The following is a 17,623-nucleotide window of genomic DNA, read 5'->3' on the forward strand; positions in this document are numbered from 1 at the left end:
TGATATGGACATAGTGTATCTGAAAGACTGACACTTTCATTAAACATTCCAGTCCTGTGTTTTTTTGGAACAATTTCAGAGCAGATGTGATAGACAAACCAAGGCCGCTGTGAGGGAGGACCAGAACACCTCCACAAACTTCCCCTCTGAAAGAAACAGCAGCAGATTAGGTTGGAAGGACACAGAGTACCGCTTAGAGAACAGCCAGTTTATTTAGATTTTTTCACCCTCTTTATCCCATTACTCATGTCCTTTTTTTTGACACCTGGTTGGCTCTCAGGTTTTTTGCAGACTGCTTTGATCGACTTTTGTCTGTAATAATAAAACCATCCACAGTGGGAGGAGACTTTCCTTAGATTTGCTGAATGGGCGTTATGACACGATAAGCGAATGTGAATCTTTTCATTTTCATTTTAAACAAACCTACCAAGACACGACGGAACGACTGTTTGGTTAATTGAGTGTAAAACCTGGAGTCCATATGCAATAAAAAGAGAGCAGAGGAAGAGGGAGTCGGACAGACGGAGGGTGAGAGGAAGACGTTCATCTCATGTGGCACAACACTGTTCAGCTTTCTGACCGCAAAGGTCTTCAGGGACGAGCTGCTGTCAGAACTGGTTTTATTCTCCACTGCTGGAAAGTTCCCTCCTTCACTTACATCTTAGTTAACAAAACAGTTTAAGCATTTGATTGTGAGCATCATTAATGCATTCTGACTGAACAATTGATCACTCATATTGTGGCAGTCAGATTGTGTAACATGATTAAATGGCAAATGATTGCTTTCCAATTATTATTTTCGAGAGATGTTTGCTCAGAAGATAAAGCTGCATTTGATTTTTCTAATCAAATAAAAGCCATTTATGAATGAAGGTATATTGCATGTTTTACTCTCTGACTTGTTACTTGGTTTGTTTGCTTGTTTATTGAAAAACCAGTCACAGACAGCATAAGATGATTGTTTACATCCTTCCTTCCAGCTTCCCTGTTTTGTGTGTACTTCAGTAGTTTAATTAACACGTCACCTTACTCCTGGCTGACTGGAATAATTAAGTCGTTTGATTGACAAAGAAAATTCAGTTCACTGCTCAGTGGCAACTGTAAAAGTTTCATTTTCAAGGGTGGGCAAGTCCTAAGCAACGTTATTAATCCTCTTCCTGACTTACGTGAGTGCACCTGTGCTGTGTCCCTGCACTTGCCCTGGATGAGTTGTGTTTCGGTACAGTATTTCAGAGCAACAATTGCCTGCTGGAAATTTTTCTCTCAGCAGATAAATACTAAACACTCACAACTCACATATACTGTAACAATGTTGTTCTAACAGTGAAGCAGCTCAGACAGGAATCATTGCTTTTGTGCAGGCAGGATGGAATATTTGCAGTTACGGTACCTGTCTACTTTTTTTCATTTATATTTGTGTTGGCATGAAGGTTTTTAAAGACTAACACAGAAACATAAACGGTGTAATCACTAATGGCTTGATTTCAACACTTGATTTTGAGATCTATTGTTGCTTCGTTTTAATACAGAGAGAATGTCAGTAATGATTTTAAAGCTCAGGCTCAAGAAGTAATTAATAATAATTTCCTTCACACACCTCAGAAAACGCTGGGAATATAGTGGCACACACACACACACACACACACACAGCACAATGATTCCAGGTCCAGACTTCATGCAGGTACATTGAGTCCAGTCCAGGACAGCAGGTGTGCTTTCAGCACCACATGTGCACTCTTTCTGTTGATTGCGTTACCATGGCGATACTGTCAAGGCAGGCATAGCTGATGAATTTCTACACAAACCCATTAGTAATGAGCAGAAATGCTGTCCGGACCTTTTGATTCATTCCATCTTTAATTTTCCTGATGCATGTGTACTTGCACGTTGATGGTGAGACAGTCCAGATGATTTGTTATGCCTTGTTTCTAAATCCAAACTTTGTCTCTCTTTCGGTCTCTGCACAGCCAACATGTTGGACGCCATGCTGCTGAAGAATGGATGGAAGGGGGGATTGGAGCGAAGGGCGGAGGAGGGCAGCAGCACAGCCACAGTTTCAGCTCAGAACATGCTTTGGTGCCACTGTAACCACCTCTGCCCTGAAAAATCTGTCAACAACACTTGCATGTACGGTGAAACACAAACAATTACCGCTATAAAAATGTTATATTAAAGCTGTAAAGAACTATTAGAATATTTTTAATCAAAGCTCCTCAGTGCTCTTTCAGTCGCAGCTAATTAGTACCTGCATCAGCTGAGTCATTTGGAATGATTTAGATTGAAAGTGCACACAATATTAGTACGTTTTGGAAAAATCTCTTTCTCAGTACATAAATCAATGTTGGGAGTTTCTTAATCGAACATAAAAAAAGACACAAAAAAGACATTTAAATGCTCATCACATTTAAATGCAATAATCTAAAACAAAACAAAGAATATTCAGGTGAATCTTTTAAGAATTAAATGATCAGTCATTAGAAGATTATCTGGATGTACGTTGAATCTTTTCGTTGATACTTTAAAATCATTGTAATCTGAAATCCGGCAGGTGAAATGCTTCAGTCTGCACTCGACTGTAAACTTGTCTTGACAAATAGATCTGATGAGGATTTAATCTCAATAAGCAGATTCAGATCTAATAAAATGCTGCTGAACACCAACGCCCACAGTGAAGATTATGAGGTGTGTGTCTTGGCAGGACTAATGGTTACTGCTTCACCATGGTGGAGGAGGAGGAGGGCGGTGTGGCTGTGCTCACTTCAGGTTGTTTAGCGTTGGCCGGCTCTGAGTTCCAGTGCAGAGTAAGTTCAGTGTTTGTGTGTGTGTGTATTTCTTCTTTCTGGATGAAAACATCAACATGCCAGTGTATGTGTGTTCTCCTTTATGAGCCATTGTTAAGTTTTTATGAGCTTTCCTTGGCTCACTGCAGCACTTTATGAGATCTGTTTAAATCACTCTTGTCCAGCCCGCTATCTTTACACCCAATGGAAAAACCTTTGCTATATCTTAAAATGTTCTCATTGGGAATAAGTGTGGCTGTAAACATTTCTTACTATTGTGTCCTCATTAGTGTGTAGAAATGCAAATACAAGGGAATGCTTGTGTGTGTTTGTGTAGGACACGGGAATCACACGTTCCAGGAGAACTATTGAGTGTTGCACTAATCAGGACTACTGCAACAGAGATTTACACCCAACTCTTCCTCCGCTCATGACATCAGGTAGGACGCACACTGAAATCAGGCCCCACACTAACGCACCAAGTGGCTTTCAGAGCAGGCTCATTCCGACTATGGTGGGTGATGATGGGGAGTGACAGTTTAAACTGTTACAAACCACAGTGTGGTGCTGGAGTGAAGTGGCACATGCTGCTATGGGGGGGGGCAGGTGAAACAGAGCCTGCAGGCTTGTCTTGTTCTCTCACCCTCTAATGAAAAGGACAGCCTCTCCCCAGGGCCTGCTTGAGTTTCTTGCCTCGGTACAGATGGGAGATATCTGTCCATCTGCCACTCTGCAACACGCACAAACACACACACGTCTCTCTCTAGCTTTCTCTCACACACAGATTTACCATCCTCACATCCTTTGTTATGCCCTTTGAGAGAAAAACTCTGATCTACAGATATGTTTACTCATTTGGAAATAAAGGATTTTTTTCTGGTTTTCTACATCTTCGTGTATCTTCTCCTTGTTAATTTGGCGAAGGCTGTCATCAAAGTAGAACAAAATCCAACACAGCAAGGAACAAATGGTCAGATGATCATGTCGTAGACCAGTCAGTCAAGAGCATGAGCAACTATGTATGTGGTTCTGGTCTCTGCACACTATGGAGTATCCCCTCTGTCCATTAGTCTTTTGTTCAGTGCGAGTCTGATTGGCAGGATCATGACAGAAAGGCTAGAGCCCCAGAGCTGCTTTGGGCCTCAGGAGTTTCTGTAGCCACGTCAGTGTGACACCTGATCTCTGGGATTCAGGAAGGGGGATGTGATCGATCACATGCTGGGACAGAGGGGAGATGCAGGGCGGGGCAGGAGGGAGGAAAGGGGAAGAGGAGCCTGTCCCTGCAAATGAAAATTAGAAAGATGGAGTTGATAGCTGCCACCATCTATTCATCAATTTCTATTTTTACTTACTGTCCTTTTTGGTCAGACCAGAACTATGCACATTAAGAGGAGAGCACATTCAGATTTCGTGTCACTGAATTATTATTATTTATTTATTTATTTATTTATTTTCAGATTATGTGGACAGCAGTATCCAGTACATGGCTCTCTTCATCTCGGTCATAGTCTGCAGCATCATCTTTGGTCTCATCGTCATCTTCTGCTACCTGAGGTGGGACACTTAGATTTGTGGCAAAGAATTCACATTTCCTGATAAGCGTTTAACATTGCATCACATTTCGTGCCAGATATAAGCGGCAGGAGTCGCAGCCACACTACAGTATCGATCTGGAGCAGGATGAGACCTATATCCCCCCTGGGGAGTCTCTGAAGGACATGATAGAGCATTCCCGCAGCATCGGGTCTGGCTCTGGGTCAGGACTCCCTCTACTGGTAAGAAAAATGCAATTCATATCTGCCCAACATAGCAGTGATAGATCAGTGCATCGACTCATGCTTTCATCGAGATACTGAAATCACTTTCATCCTTTTATATGAACATGTAGTATCTGGTTTTATGGCTAATCCCACAGATTTTTAATGCAAAAAACCCGTAAACACCACATTATAACTATTCTCACAAGAAGAACATTAGCAATAGTTGTTTGTTTTGATTCTAATTTGCTTATAATTATTTTGTAAAAATAAAACATGTATGAAGAAATATGATAATTTGCCCTTTTCCTGAGTGCCAATATCCAGCAATATCTATAATAATTATTGCCCAATTTAACTTTAGCCCAAGAGCCAGAAAAAAAACTTTGGCTAGCATCCATGATAGTACAGCTCTAAACTAAAACAAAAAAATCAGATCCCTTATGTCTGCAATTATGAAATTCCAAATGGATTAAAAGTTTTTTTTTTTTTTTTTTAAGTGGTCTTAAATATTATATGATTAAAAAACAGACTTATTTTACAACGTTATGTTGCCAGGTGCAGCGAACCATCGCCAAGCAGATCCAGATGATTACGCAGATTGGGAAAGGGCGATACGGAGAGGTTTGGATGGGCAGATGGAGAGGAGAGCGAGTGGCTGTCAAAGTCTTCTTCACCACAGAGGAAGAGAGCTGGTTCAGAGAGACTGAGATTTATCAGACTTTCCTCATGAGACATGACAACATACTTGGTAAGGAAGAACAAACAAAATGAAGAAGTGTGTGAAGTGCTGATCTAAGCGTTTGTGTGTGTGTGTGTGTGTGTGTGTGTGTGTGTGTAAGTCAGTCTGAATTCTGCTTCCATTAAACACAAGCTAAATAGTTTTCTCTCTCTGGGTGAGTTTAGAATAAATTTAGGATAGCTCCCCAAATGCTGCATGCAAGTTGGTGAAATACAAGTGTAAACCATGTTTTTTATTTTCTGTGTGCATTTCTCAGTCCCGCCATGATCACTTTCTAACCCCCAGGATTCATAGCAGCCGACATTAAAGGAACCGGCTCATGGACTCAGCTCTACCTGATCACAGACTACCATGAGAATGGATCCTTATATGACTACCTCAAGTCAAACACCTTAGACATCAAGTCTCTGTTGAAACTGGCCTACTCCTCCATATCAGGCCTCTGTCACCTGCACACTGAGATCTATGGCACACAGGGCAAGCCAGCCATCGCACACAGAGATCTGAAGAGTAAAAACATCTTGGTCAAAAAGAACGGATCCTGCTGTATAGCAGACCTCGGGCTTGCTGTCAAGTTTAACAGGTACACCACCGTATCTTGGCTGATGAAATCTCATTTTGATACAGTATCCGAGGCATTTCTGAACTCAAGCTATTTGTGTCTTTCCTTTTTGTCAGTGACACGAATGAGGTGGACATTCCTCCCAACCTACGCGTTGGCACAAAGCGCTACATGCCACCTGAAGTGTTGGATGAAACCCTGAACAGGAATTACTTCCAGTCTTTTATAATGGCTGACATGTATAGTTTTGGTCTCATCATTTGGGAGATGGCACGTCGTTGCATCTCTGGAGGTCTCTAAAAAGTCTTATTTTTGTTTATTCGTGTGAATACATTTAGGTGTTTTCATACTAATCCTGCTGAGACACCAATATGTGTTTTCCCCGCAGGCATCGTGGAGGAGTATCAGCTGCCTTATCACGACCTCGTCCCCACTGATCCTTCCTATGAGGACATGAGGGAAGTTGTCTGCATTAAGAAACAAAGACCTTCCTTTGCTAATCGTTGGAGCAGTGATGAGGTATTCTGAATATTTTATTACTTGAACAAAAATCATTAATAGAGCAGTAACACGATTACAAAGCTCTCATTAAAAGGTGATACATGCTTATTTACTCCGTGATCCTAAACTTTATTTATTTATTTTTTTATATCCTAATGTACACGTATGTCCTTAGTGTCTACGACAGATGGGGAAATTGATGTCAGAGTGCTGGGCTCACAACCCAGCCTCTCGACTCACAGCTCTGAGGGTGAAGAAGACCCTGGCAAAGATGTTAGAGTCCCAAGACATCAAAATGTGACAGTGTCAAGAAAGAGATGCTCTCATCAGAGACTCGTCACTGCCAACAGCACAGTGCTCTTTACACTGGCCAACAGATGAAAGGGGGAAAAAAGGAGAGTGCAAATGATAGGACAAAGGAAACTGACGGGGAGGATGAGTGACGGACATAATGGTGGACAGAGAACCAGAAAAATGAGAGGCAGACAATTCAGAAGGTCTCCGGCAATCTGGCCTCCCATTGTCCAAGTCACTGTTGCCTCAGACAAAGTGTTCAGGTTGTGCTTTCTGTGAAAGCTAAGTGGATGTCGGGTCCGGACTGTCCAGGTGGGCAGGCAGATGGGGACCCTTGCAGGAGGGGAGGACTAAAATCTCTGATAGGTTCAGCACAGAGGAAGCTCCTGCTCTGTCCTTCTAAAGCCATATAGCAGTATTCCATGTGCAGTCTTTTGTACCGTCACAGCTGCCTTCGTGTTTTTTTGTTTTTTTTAACTCAGTCACTGCATGTTCTAATATCATAGCGGACTGTAAACCTTCAGTTCAGTGTCAATTCCATTAATAGTGACTGTCATCAATCCAAAGAGATGTCTAACGCACAGTGACCTCAAAGACATTATCATTATTATGATAATTACAAAGCAAGGAGATTAAATTAATTGAAAGAATAATTTTCTCTACAGCAATTCAAAGGGCTTTTAGTTTCACTATCAAAAGAAGACCTCGGGGTATTAGATCTTTGATGGCTCTGTGAACTACTTGTCCTTAAAGCCTCCAGCATTGAAACGTATTAGGTTTCGCTCATTTTCTCTTCTTTCCACTCACAGTTCATTTGTAAAAGGTTGAGCTGAAATCTATTGATAATTATTGTCATTATGGATATAAAACTATGTTTTTGATGATTTCTGTGTACAGAATATGTCCCGTCCACTCTACCACTATGGCATGTGCCTTATTTAATCTGTACATATGTGATTATGAGAGTGTACGAGTGGCTCTGGATAACATTCCTGAATAAAACGACTGTCTCAAGGCTCGCCTATTTATTTAAACCACTGCTGTAAGACTTTTGTCACTTCTTTATACTATTCAGACAAAAAGCTTCTCATGCACCCTTTCCAATGTTGCATATAAATATAATTTATTATTAGTCTTAAAAATTCTTTCTTACACTTTGTACAATAACTCGACAGATGGAATGCAAGCAGTTGCGAGGAACATTGTGAGTGCCAAAAACAGACGGGCTACATTCTCACTATACACAATAATAATCATGAAGCTGGAGAACAACTAGGGAATGCAAAGGCTAGCCCACTGAGAATGTAAAAATTGTTTCAAAAGGATGCAAACTTTGCATAGACAGCTTTACGAAAAACTGGGACAACTGCCATAAAAAAAAAACAAATAAAAAAACAACAAAACAACCAAGAACACTTGAACAACAACAAGTGCTGATGCATCAAAGGAATGTTGCCTTTACAACTATCATTAATTGTTATGCACAGAGTCAGTGTCATCATAGTAGCAATGGCTTCCATCACTAATGTACAACCGCACACCTCTCAGTGAGAATCTCTCATTCTCCTCCGAAATTACAGATGAATGTCACTCAGGAAATGACTTTTTTTTTTTTTTATATTCAACATTTAGATTAATCGCCTTGTGAAATCAGTTTTACCTCACAAACTGTAAGTCAATTATTTGGTAAAAAGCAGATGTATTCAGTTGCATTGGTCCTACAAAAATATACTTATTTGATTCCCTTCTCCACAGCATCTACAGTACCACTCGTCTGCCTGGTCGGCGACATACCAGTCATCAGCATCAGCCATCAATTATAGTTATTTGGGCAAAATATAGTTGATTGCCTTCTATTTAAGGGGTAATACACTGGTGGGATTTCTCAAATGACTTAAAAAACAACCCCTAAATCATACAAAACACTAAGAAAATATAATGAAAAAACAACCAATTCAAATTATGAAACATACTTTAAAGACTTGAAACTAAAGAAGCACGCAATGTTGAAAATCAATAATTATACATAACAATAATAAAAAGTATTCATTTTAGTTACGACAGCAACACTAAATCCGAAAAAATGGTTACATCATTGATTTCCTTCTGTACATGTAAATGTGGCTGACAGGATGGGTCACTACTGTAAGAGTCCACCAGGGAGTGCTATGATACAGTCAAACATAATGAAAGCGGTAACAAAAAAGAAAAACATGAGGACACTACACATTATTCCCTATTAGACAGCATAAAATACGAAAGAAAAAAAAAAACAAGAAAAAAAAGGATGTATAAATAGGCATATAATTAAATACAATGTTATCATAGAACACATACTCGTCATGGAGATGGGTTTCTGGAGAGTGAGAGATGCTTCCTCTGGTCCAAGCCGTCATCCTTGGGATTCTTGGACCTCTGACCGGGCGCCATCGCACTGGCTGTTGGCAAGGGGGCAAAGACATCATCCACATATCCGTACAGTCCATCCAAATAACCGGACAGATGATTCCAAAGAATCAAGTCGTTCTACCAGAGAAGAAGAACCACCAGAGGAAAATGACTGACAGAGAGTCTTGTTTACCCTCCCAAGTTTTTAAACCCTTTGTTGCCGATATTTAACTGGGTCATGACTGAGTAGACCTAGTTGTCTAGTTGTCTCTATTTTCTTATTTCTTTGAGTGTACACACATGCAGTGTCTGTGAGTGTGTACGTGCATATGTCACTGTGATGCCAAATGACTCTCCTGCTTTCAGGCGCCCCCCCCCCTCAATCTTATTTTCTTTTTATGTCTTCTTCCTCCCTGGAATGTCTCGCTCCCTGGTGGGCAGATGTCAGTGCTCAGTCGCTGCAGGAACAAGGCTGTCATGGCGTCCCATCTCCTCCAGTACCTGGGCGAGACGACTGAGATTGCCATCGGGAAAATGCTGGGCCTCCCACAAATCCAGGATCACTCCCGTAGGACTGGATTTTGTGGCAAAGTAGTTAAGATACCTGAGTGAAAGATTACGACAAGACAGAGGAATAAAAAGTGATGTGGACGACACTCAGAGAGGAACTGGTTTGCTGCCAAAGCCACAGGTATCTTGTTAGTGCAAATATTTCACTCTCCATCTTGTATATTTTTCTCTGTGGTCATCAGCCCTTTTTCCTCAACAAGGAACAATAATCTTATCAGAAAGAAAGTGCCTGTGCAAACATTTGCTAAATTCTTTTAATCACAGAAACATTGGCCATTTTCTTTTTTTATTTTCCCATTAAATTAAGCCATTTTTTCAAAACTGGTCAGAGGGTTTAGCCAAGAGCTATTCAACTAACACAATCTATTCATGGGCTCATTTCTTCAACACGCACTGAAGTCAGACATTTCCCTTTTCTCATTATTTGTGCTATTCGTATTCTCTCATCTGTGCTTTGTGTTGATTTGTGAGAGGTTAAAAAAAAAATTAGAAGGGAAAATTAGGAACAGAACTAACTGTCTTATTTTCTCATATAACATTTTTGAGATCAATAGTATTATTTTGAACAGATCATTATTAGAGACTGACTCTGAAAAAATGGAAATGTAAAACTAATTTAATATGAAATGATGTGCTACGGAGCTGTTTGACATTACTTTTTTATTTTGCAGTAATTTACAACCACCGCTTGAATAAATCTCTATTAATGACCTGAAACTCTGAATCTAGATGATGCCCTGTCCAGTGCAGACTGATGATTAAGAGAGAGATGGAAAGGGCTCCCTTCTGCATCTGTTTTCTTAATTTCTCTAATACTGAGACCAGAATCATAGCAGAATGATGTCAGATCCAAGACTACGGTCTACCGCCCTGAGATACGTTTAACACCAAATTTTGGTCTTACTCCCAATCCTCAAAACATATTCATAGTTGAAATTTCAGAGTATTTTGGCAACAGATACTGTTACAGTCCACTGTGCAGAAGAGCCTGTGTGGTTTAATGTAAAGGATTCATTGAGGCAAAAATATCAATTTTTCAAGTTAGGTTTAAATCCTACTCATTTGTAATGAAATAATTGATGGGTTGGATTTTCCGCCTCTAAGACGGAGCTGATGTTTGTATTTTACAGTAAATTAAGTACTCTGCACGGCTCACAAATAAAATCTTACTTATAAAAGTTTAAACAAAACTGTGGGAAAAAAGCAAATGAGCTGCTTATTTCATACCAGAGTCCCTTTAAAAAGGTTAACTACGCCACAAATTATATGTTTTCTTTTGCTGTAATTTGGTGGCCCAATTTATGTTATGAAAAAAAAAAAAAAAAAAAACCCACGTGAATTTAATTTTTTTAAATCATCCTTAATGTTACTACAGCATGAAATTTTAAAAAATGTAAATAGAAACTAACGATCTGCAAAGTCCTGCGCTGAGTCTTTGGTATAGGCTGTGAATGAGCTTGGTTCTTCCACTCCACCTTATTTTCACATCACACACTGTCAGTGGTCCCATCAATCTGCAGCTGCTGCCTGAGATAAGGCAACCCCACTGAGCTGGGGCCTTATAAATGGACACGCACTGTACTTTCATCGCACAAACACACACACACACAAAACCCTAACAAGGAGACATGGGTGATGTTTTGAGCATCCTCCCATCTTCCTCTTTTTCTGTCTGTCTGTTTGTGTCTCTGGTTCAATTAGTCTAATTTCAACAAATGCTAATCTATACTATTGTTCCGATTCAAAAGAACAATTACAATTAAAAAAAGAAGCTAAATTATCTATTTAGTTTTATTTCCTGTGCAATATTTGACTCCATTCAGACAGTCTGAGTTGCACATAACTTCTCTTTCATTTACCCTTGCCAAAAAAAAAAAAAAAAAAAAAAAAAACGCTGAGACAACCTGTTCCTCTTGCAAAACTGTGACCACTGAGAGCCTGAGTCTGAGTCACAGTCTCACTTTTTTCCTCTCTCCCATCTCTTGGGCTGCTCTTTTCCTCTACCCACCTGTCAAGGTTAAGTTTGTGGGCCAACATCCTCCAGTCATTGCCCCTAGTCTGCGGTGCATCCAAGCTGCTACACAACTTCTGTCGGATGGAGACAGGGATGCGAAAGGCATTGGGCCCGACGAGTGTGGTGATGTTACTAGCTGGGTCCAGCAGAGACGTGTCAATACTCTGGGAATCCTGCAGAGTGAGAGAAGGAGAGAAAGGTTGAAGGAGAGTCACAGACCGGCAGTGACATTCTTTCAGGCTGCAGGCCGCATGAACATAATTTAACGCCATCTCACAAAACGAAACATAATGTAGCTCAAATTGATTTGTAGCACAGAACATTTCTGGTTCTGGCTTGAAAATCACTCATTTCATTGCCATCCATTTATTGATGCACGCTGAGTGATTTTCAAATATATTGCATCTGGAGGATTAAGTGTTGGAGGTCTGGCTACAGACGCGAGAGCAAGACCCAGAGACAAATGAAGCAAGGCCAAACAGGGACACAGCTCTTCACCACATGTACTGTAATTCATCTCATTACTGAGCACAAAGCCTGAGTACTCCTCCATCCCCAGAGCTCTATTCTCCTGGCCAGATGGTCTTTGTGAGGCAAGAACAGTGCGGAAGGTGATTATTCTTCCCTCCGCTCCTCTCTGCTCTGCATCGCTCTGTCACTGGCAGAACTAAAAGGAAGCCGCTGGGTCAAGACTTCCTGTCTACCACCCTGTCAGTCTTTGTGAGCAATGCAAAAATAAGGAAAGAGGACATGGGCGAGAGTAATTTCATCTGCAAGTAACATTCATAAGAGAGACTGCAGTGGAGGTACTGCCTTATCTGTGAATGCAATATTCTGACAGCAGTGTTCAAAAGATCTTTGCATTGCTCGTACCTAAACAAGAAGAGTGACTTTACAGAGTTATGAATCAAATAGAAAACTTCAGCATCGGTGCAAGAATGAGACCCGACCTCCGACAGTGTAGTGTCCAGCTGGAAAATCTGCCCTTCTCCCTCCACTTGGCGCACGCATATCTTACAGGCCAGGTCCACGGTGCTGGCAGAGAACCGCTCCAGGGTAAAGCAACAGTGGAGATTCCTCTGTGAGCCATTCCACACTTGCTGAAAGGAGAGCTCCTGTAATAATGTGACAGAGGCAGAGGAAGTTACTCGGCTGTTGGCGAGTGCATGACACTGTTTAAGGCCTCTTTTAGAGTGCAGGGCCAGAGTACCTGGTACTTAGCAAGAAGCTTGCTCTTCCACAACGTGTGGGGGACATCGTGGATGGAGAGTCTCAGGTTGTGGGTGCTGTCTTTAAAGTTGAGAGTCTTTGGTTCATCCAACAACTTCCCACCCATCTGCTTCTCCATCTGCAGGACTTCCTGAAAAACGCACACACAACTGCTCAGTATATGAAACCAGGCACGCTTTCTACTTTAGTGCTGCTACCAACTGTTGTCTTCGCCTGTTTGTTGCAGAGGTTTCTCGAAACCGCTTTAATGAGAATTTACAAATGAAATCTTATTTTTATAGCATATCCATCACTTTCCCCTTGCGCTTTATGAACCCGAATCCTGACCTGCTATCTAAATCCCGCTTCAATGTCCTTGCAGCAGGATCACTATCACTTCTCATTATCCATTCCCAAACTTAATAACCGTGTTCAATACCCCTACTCAGTGTAATAATCCTTCCTTATCTTTCCTGTGTGTAGGTAGATGGAAGTATTAAACAAAATTGAGGCGAGGAGACAACAGTGGAGGACAGGGATAAATTTGGCTTATTCTGTGTTGGCGCTGCAGCCTCATCTTTCAAGCGGGAGCAGCGACACTATTCAAGCGCTTGTATCCCCTCATTGTGACAAACCAAACACAAAGATTTCTCATTCTGCCTCCCACACCTCATCTGCTCGCTATGCTCCCACAAACACACACAAATTCAGGCATCTTAGAATTATCATTAACACGGTTATCTTAAGCTACATAATCTCATGCACACAGGTGGAGCACACTACATGCTTACCTTAAGTGCATCCTGTGTGTCGTCCAGGCAGTAGACTCTGATGTGATACTCCATGGCAGGGCAGGTGACGGGGCCGAAGATGGCCAGTTTGAGGCGCTTGATGGTGGCAGCGCTGAGCGATTGGCCCACCAGGCAGTAGGTACCCAGCGTCTCTGTCAGGATGTGGCAGGCCTCGTCATCCATCTGGATGTAGCACGGCGTCGTGAAATTTTCTTCTCCTACCACCACGACATCCTGCAGTGTGAAGACAGAGACAGAGACACAGAGAGTAGATGAGCTAAAGGAGCCAGAGAGGGGGTGGCACGGCAGCGTAGTGGTTAGCACTGTTGCCCCACAACAAGAAGATGAATGATGAGCCAGAGAGGGTTTCGTTAGGACTTTCACAGAAGCAACTGCAGTTGGAAAAATCCCATTTAAAAGAGGATTAAGATGAAAACAAAACATGACTAATTTGCATTTCTAATTGCCCACATCTGTCGCTTTGGCTTTGTCCCACCTAAGTTTCTAAAGGCATTTTTATTTCATAGTTAACTTTTGTGCCAACAAGGCCCCATTACCAAGCTTATGTTGTTCTACTTCTAATGCAATGTTTTTTCATTCTAAGAAATGGGACTATTCAAACTGATGCTCGATGAAAAACAATGTAAACAAAATACATTTTCCATCCATTCACAATGACATACAGAAAATCAGTCAAAGGAAAATGAATTTAATTTGCAGTTTAACTTGGTGAGTCAATTGAGTCATCTTTCCCAATGTTTGTACCTAATAAAATGTTTAGCAAAATGCAGAATTGTTACATTATAAGAATACCAAGATTGTATATGAGCAGCATACTTACAGCCCTTAACTTTTCAGTGCTGTGATTGTTAAATGGAGTCATTAGTCACAAATGGCATTTTAGTCATCCAATTGAAAATCTATGATGGTACTACATATGTTGTGGAGGTGGCTCATGTGGTGTCGTGTTGGGCTCTTCTAGTTCAGTTTAATACAAAGGGGAATGCAATCTAAATTTTATTTAAAATCTAACATTGTAGAATTTTTAACGGGCAAGGCACAGTCACAGGTCAAGGCTTTCCTGTGCGAGCGTTGTCCTTTTAGAAATGGCACTTAGTGTCTGTGTAATAGTAATGTCTGACACTACTGATGTGTATGTGAGGTAATGGATGACTGAGTTTCAAGACTATTTGCAGCTGACCCCTGTAAAAGCATTAATGCCAGGACATATTTCTCTTTCTTTAAGGTTGTCTGGTCCGAAGGGGCTCTGTGGCTCTCTCTCTTTCACACTCTCTCCATCTCTCTCGAGCTTAGTTTCTATTCCTCTCTAATCCAAACACTGCTGTGAGTAGCACACTGGCATTAATTCAGCCTATTATGAGAGACAGAAGAAAAATTACAGTATTTTATTGTGAGCTAGGCCGTTTAACAGCAGTATTATGGCTGATCATTAGACTCTTTAACTGCTCCTAGGGGATGATACTGGGGCTCCTTATTGGGGGATAATTAGAACAAGCAGTGAGAAAGTAGGCTTTTGCTTCATACATATGTGTACAGACAATCAGCCATGCAAACACACACTCACACACACACACCAAATAATTTATTCACTGTTTTCTGACTGCATTCATCAGCTGAGGCACAGGAGGACCAATCTTTGTAGCGTTACTGATGCAGAAAGTCCCACATGTTCCTCATTATATGACCTGTCTTCATCATCACTGCAACACCATGTTATGTTTCCTCAATGACAGTGCATGTGGGGTGTGAGGGGTATGTGTGCTCCAGTGGGGGAGGGGTGCATCATGCTGGATGTCACTGGAATTGATCGGATGATGAAGACGACACACACACACACACACACACACACACACACACACACAGAGAGAGAGAGAGAAAGATACTGCAAATGTTCTGAATAAATATAATATGCCTCGATGTGATGAACACACTTTGACAGAGCATGTCATATAAAGCAATATTTCACACATGCAGCATGAAGATGGACCTCAGTGGGAAGAGACGCGCTCATATAAAGGAAGCTGCCATCACCTTGGATATTACCATCAGCATTTCTGACGGGTCAGAGATGTAATCAATAGTTATTTCTTCCTTAAAAATACTTAGTTTACACCGAGCTTTATTGGCTTCCCGCAAAGTAATTCATCAATGTCACAAAGGCATGTGGGGCCTGTCTGGCAATTTTTTCTGCAACATAAGTGATATCATCACATCAGCAGTGGAGATTGTGGAAAGTCTGCATGAAAATGATGTTGTTCAAGTCACTATTCAGTGACAAAATGACTGAGTGGCCATATACTGGATGACTAAGCTATGCGATTGGCCTCTAATAGCGCCGTTGCCCCACAACAAGAAAGTTGCAGGTTTGATTCCCAGGCCTGGGGCCTTTCTGTGCAGAGCTTTCAAGATCGCCCCATGCCTGTGTGGGTTTCCTCCCACTGTCCAAAGACATCATGTTTAGGTTAACTGGTGACTAAATTGTGCGTAGGTCTTGAGTGTGAGTGGTTGTTGGTCTCTGTCTGTCTCTGTGTGTTGGCCCTGTGATAGACTGGTGACCTGTCCAGGGTGACCTCGCCGTCACCCAGTGTGACCTGGGATTGGCTCCAGCAGCCCCCTGTGAACCCGGAAACGGATAAGCTGTAGAAGAAAGATTGGCCTCTATTCCTGCATAGAGTCAAAGCAAAGCATTCAGTTCTTCTTGGAATTTCAGAATATCTTATTAATTCAGACGACTAACTTATGTTGATCTAGGTAAATTTTCTGAATTTTTCTGTGTTTTATTGTCCTTGTACTGCTTTTCAATTTCCCAGCCAAGATAACTTGACCTGCCACTGCAGAAATGTTTAATGGTTTAATTTTTTTTTTTTAAGCACCTTTCCCTCTAAAAAGATTTTCAGCAAATTAATGCCCGAAAGAATTAAAGGAAGGAGAATAGAACACGTCTCTTGGGAGTGAAAAAAGAATTGCCTACAGCAAAGCAATGTTTTTTGTATTATCATAAATGAATCATATTATTATATGTAATAATATGACAACGATTTTTAGAGAGCAAGTTGATGACTGGAAAACAGCAAAGTTTAGGGCAGCAGTTTTTTTGGGTAGGGTGGAGACGGGATCTTTACAAATGATCTGCACAGTAATTGGGTGGTTTACGTGTGAGAGGGTAGAGACGGTAAACGTTTACACTGGAGCCATCAGCAACCCAACTTATCATCATCAGCACTGTTAATGATGGAGCCTGCAGTCAAAGGGATTCCAAAAACACACAAAAAAATAATTCACACACTCCCACGCAGTTGCATACCAACACACACAAATAGGAATTCATAAAGGTATGAGAAAACAGTTCGGGGGCACAACAATCCCAGCTCTTCCCCTGCTATCAAAGGTTTACTATTTCAGCACCTGGAAACAACAGGGGGCTTTCTCTGAGTGCTGAGCTGCACAAACAAAGCAGGGGAAGGTGATCCCCCACACCTATCTCTTCTACCAAACCATTTCATCACTGCGTTTTGATCTTTGCTTTTCTCTCGAGTAGAATTTCAACCAAATGCTGTGTGGATTATTCAACAAATATATTTCATGTATAAATGTTATTTTGAGGTGACAAACACACCATTTTAATACTTCACAACACTGCCAAAAGCATTTTTGCACATTTTTCTTTGGTTATCCCACATCTTACCTCCCACTGGGTCTGCTGTGACTGGCTTTTGAGCTGTATGAGCCAATCCTGTTGGCCGTCACACACGGCGCAGTGGTGCATGGTGATGATGACGGGCCGAGTCAGCAGGGCTCCAGGGGGCCCGCAGCTCACCACGGGGCTGAGAACTGTTTGGCCATCTTCCACCGAGGGCCTGGAAGTGCACAGAGAATAACACACAAATGCTGTTTAGCAATGATGTGACAGCATTCTCAGTGTACGTGTGACACTGCGGTGCTGACAGGGGTAAACACAGCTCTGGGGCGTGGATGTAGCAGGTGGCCCCGCGTA

At 41.5% G+C, this 17,623-nt stretch overlaps 2 protein-coding genes across 4 annotated transcripts in view; one reads left to right on the plus strand and one right to left on the minus strand.

The window, feature by feature from the left end:
• Positions 1 to 7,579, plus strand: part of bmpr1bb (bone morphogenetic protein receptor, type IBb) — a 42,889-nt gene extending 35,310 nt beyond the window's left edge. For both annotated transcript variants that reach the window (XM_029515115.1, XM_029515116.1), the window contains exons 4-13: positions 1,968 to 2,127; positions 2,699 to 2,801; positions 3,118 to 3,220; positions 4,238 to 4,334; positions 4,411 to 4,555; positions 5,096 to 5,288; positions 5,565 to 5,862; positions 5,958 to 6,133; positions 6,230 to 6,360; positions 6,518 to 7,579. In XM_029515115.1, coding sequence (XP_029370975.1) covers positions 1,973 to 2,127; positions 2,699 to 2,801; positions 3,118 to 3,220; positions 4,238 to 4,334; positions 4,411 to 4,555; positions 5,096 to 5,288; positions 5,565 to 5,862; positions 5,958 to 6,133; positions 6,230 to 6,360; positions 6,518 to 6,643 — 1,527 coding nt within the window. In that variant the 5' untranslated portion in view covers positions 1,968 to 1,972 and the 3' untranslated portion in view covers positions 6,644 to 7,579. The remainder of the gene's footprint in view (positions 1 to 1,967; positions 2,128 to 2,698; positions 2,802 to 3,117; positions 3,221 to 4,237; positions 4,335 to 4,410; positions 4,556 to 5,095; positions 5,289 to 5,564; positions 5,863 to 5,957; positions 6,134 to 6,229; positions 6,361 to 6,517) is intronic.
• A 634-nt stretch (positions 7,580 to 8,213) lies between these two features.
• The window catches only part of unc5cb (unc-5 netrin receptor Cb), a 105,551-nt gene continuing 96,141 nt past the window's right edge, over positions 8,214 to 17,623 (minus strand). For both annotated transcript variants that reach the window (XM_029516292.1, XM_029516291.1), the window contains 6 exons: positions 17,315 to 17,486; positions 13,609 to 13,842; positions 12,819 to 12,968; positions 12,559 to 12,723; positions 11,603 to 11,781; positions 8,214 to 9,628 (listed from right to left, as the gene is read on the minus strand). In XM_029516292.1, coding sequence (XP_029372152.1) covers positions 9,469 to 9,628; positions 11,603 to 11,781; positions 12,559 to 12,723; positions 12,819 to 12,968; positions 13,609 to 13,842; positions 17,315 to 17,486 — 1,060 coding nt within the window. In that variant the 3' untranslated portion in view covers positions 8,214 to 9,468. The remainder of the gene's footprint in view (positions 9,629 to 11,602; positions 11,782 to 12,558; positions 12,724 to 12,818; positions 12,969 to 13,608; positions 13,843 to 17,314; positions 17,487 to 17,623) is intronic.

The sequence above is a fragment of the Echeneis naucrates genome, chromosome 12 (genome assembly GCF_900963305.1).
Source record: "Echeneis naucrates chromosome 12, fEcheNa1.1, whole genome shotgun sequence".
Lineage (NCBI taxonomy): Eukaryota > Metazoa > Chordata > Actinopteri > Carangiformes > Echeneidae > Echeneis > Echeneis naucrates.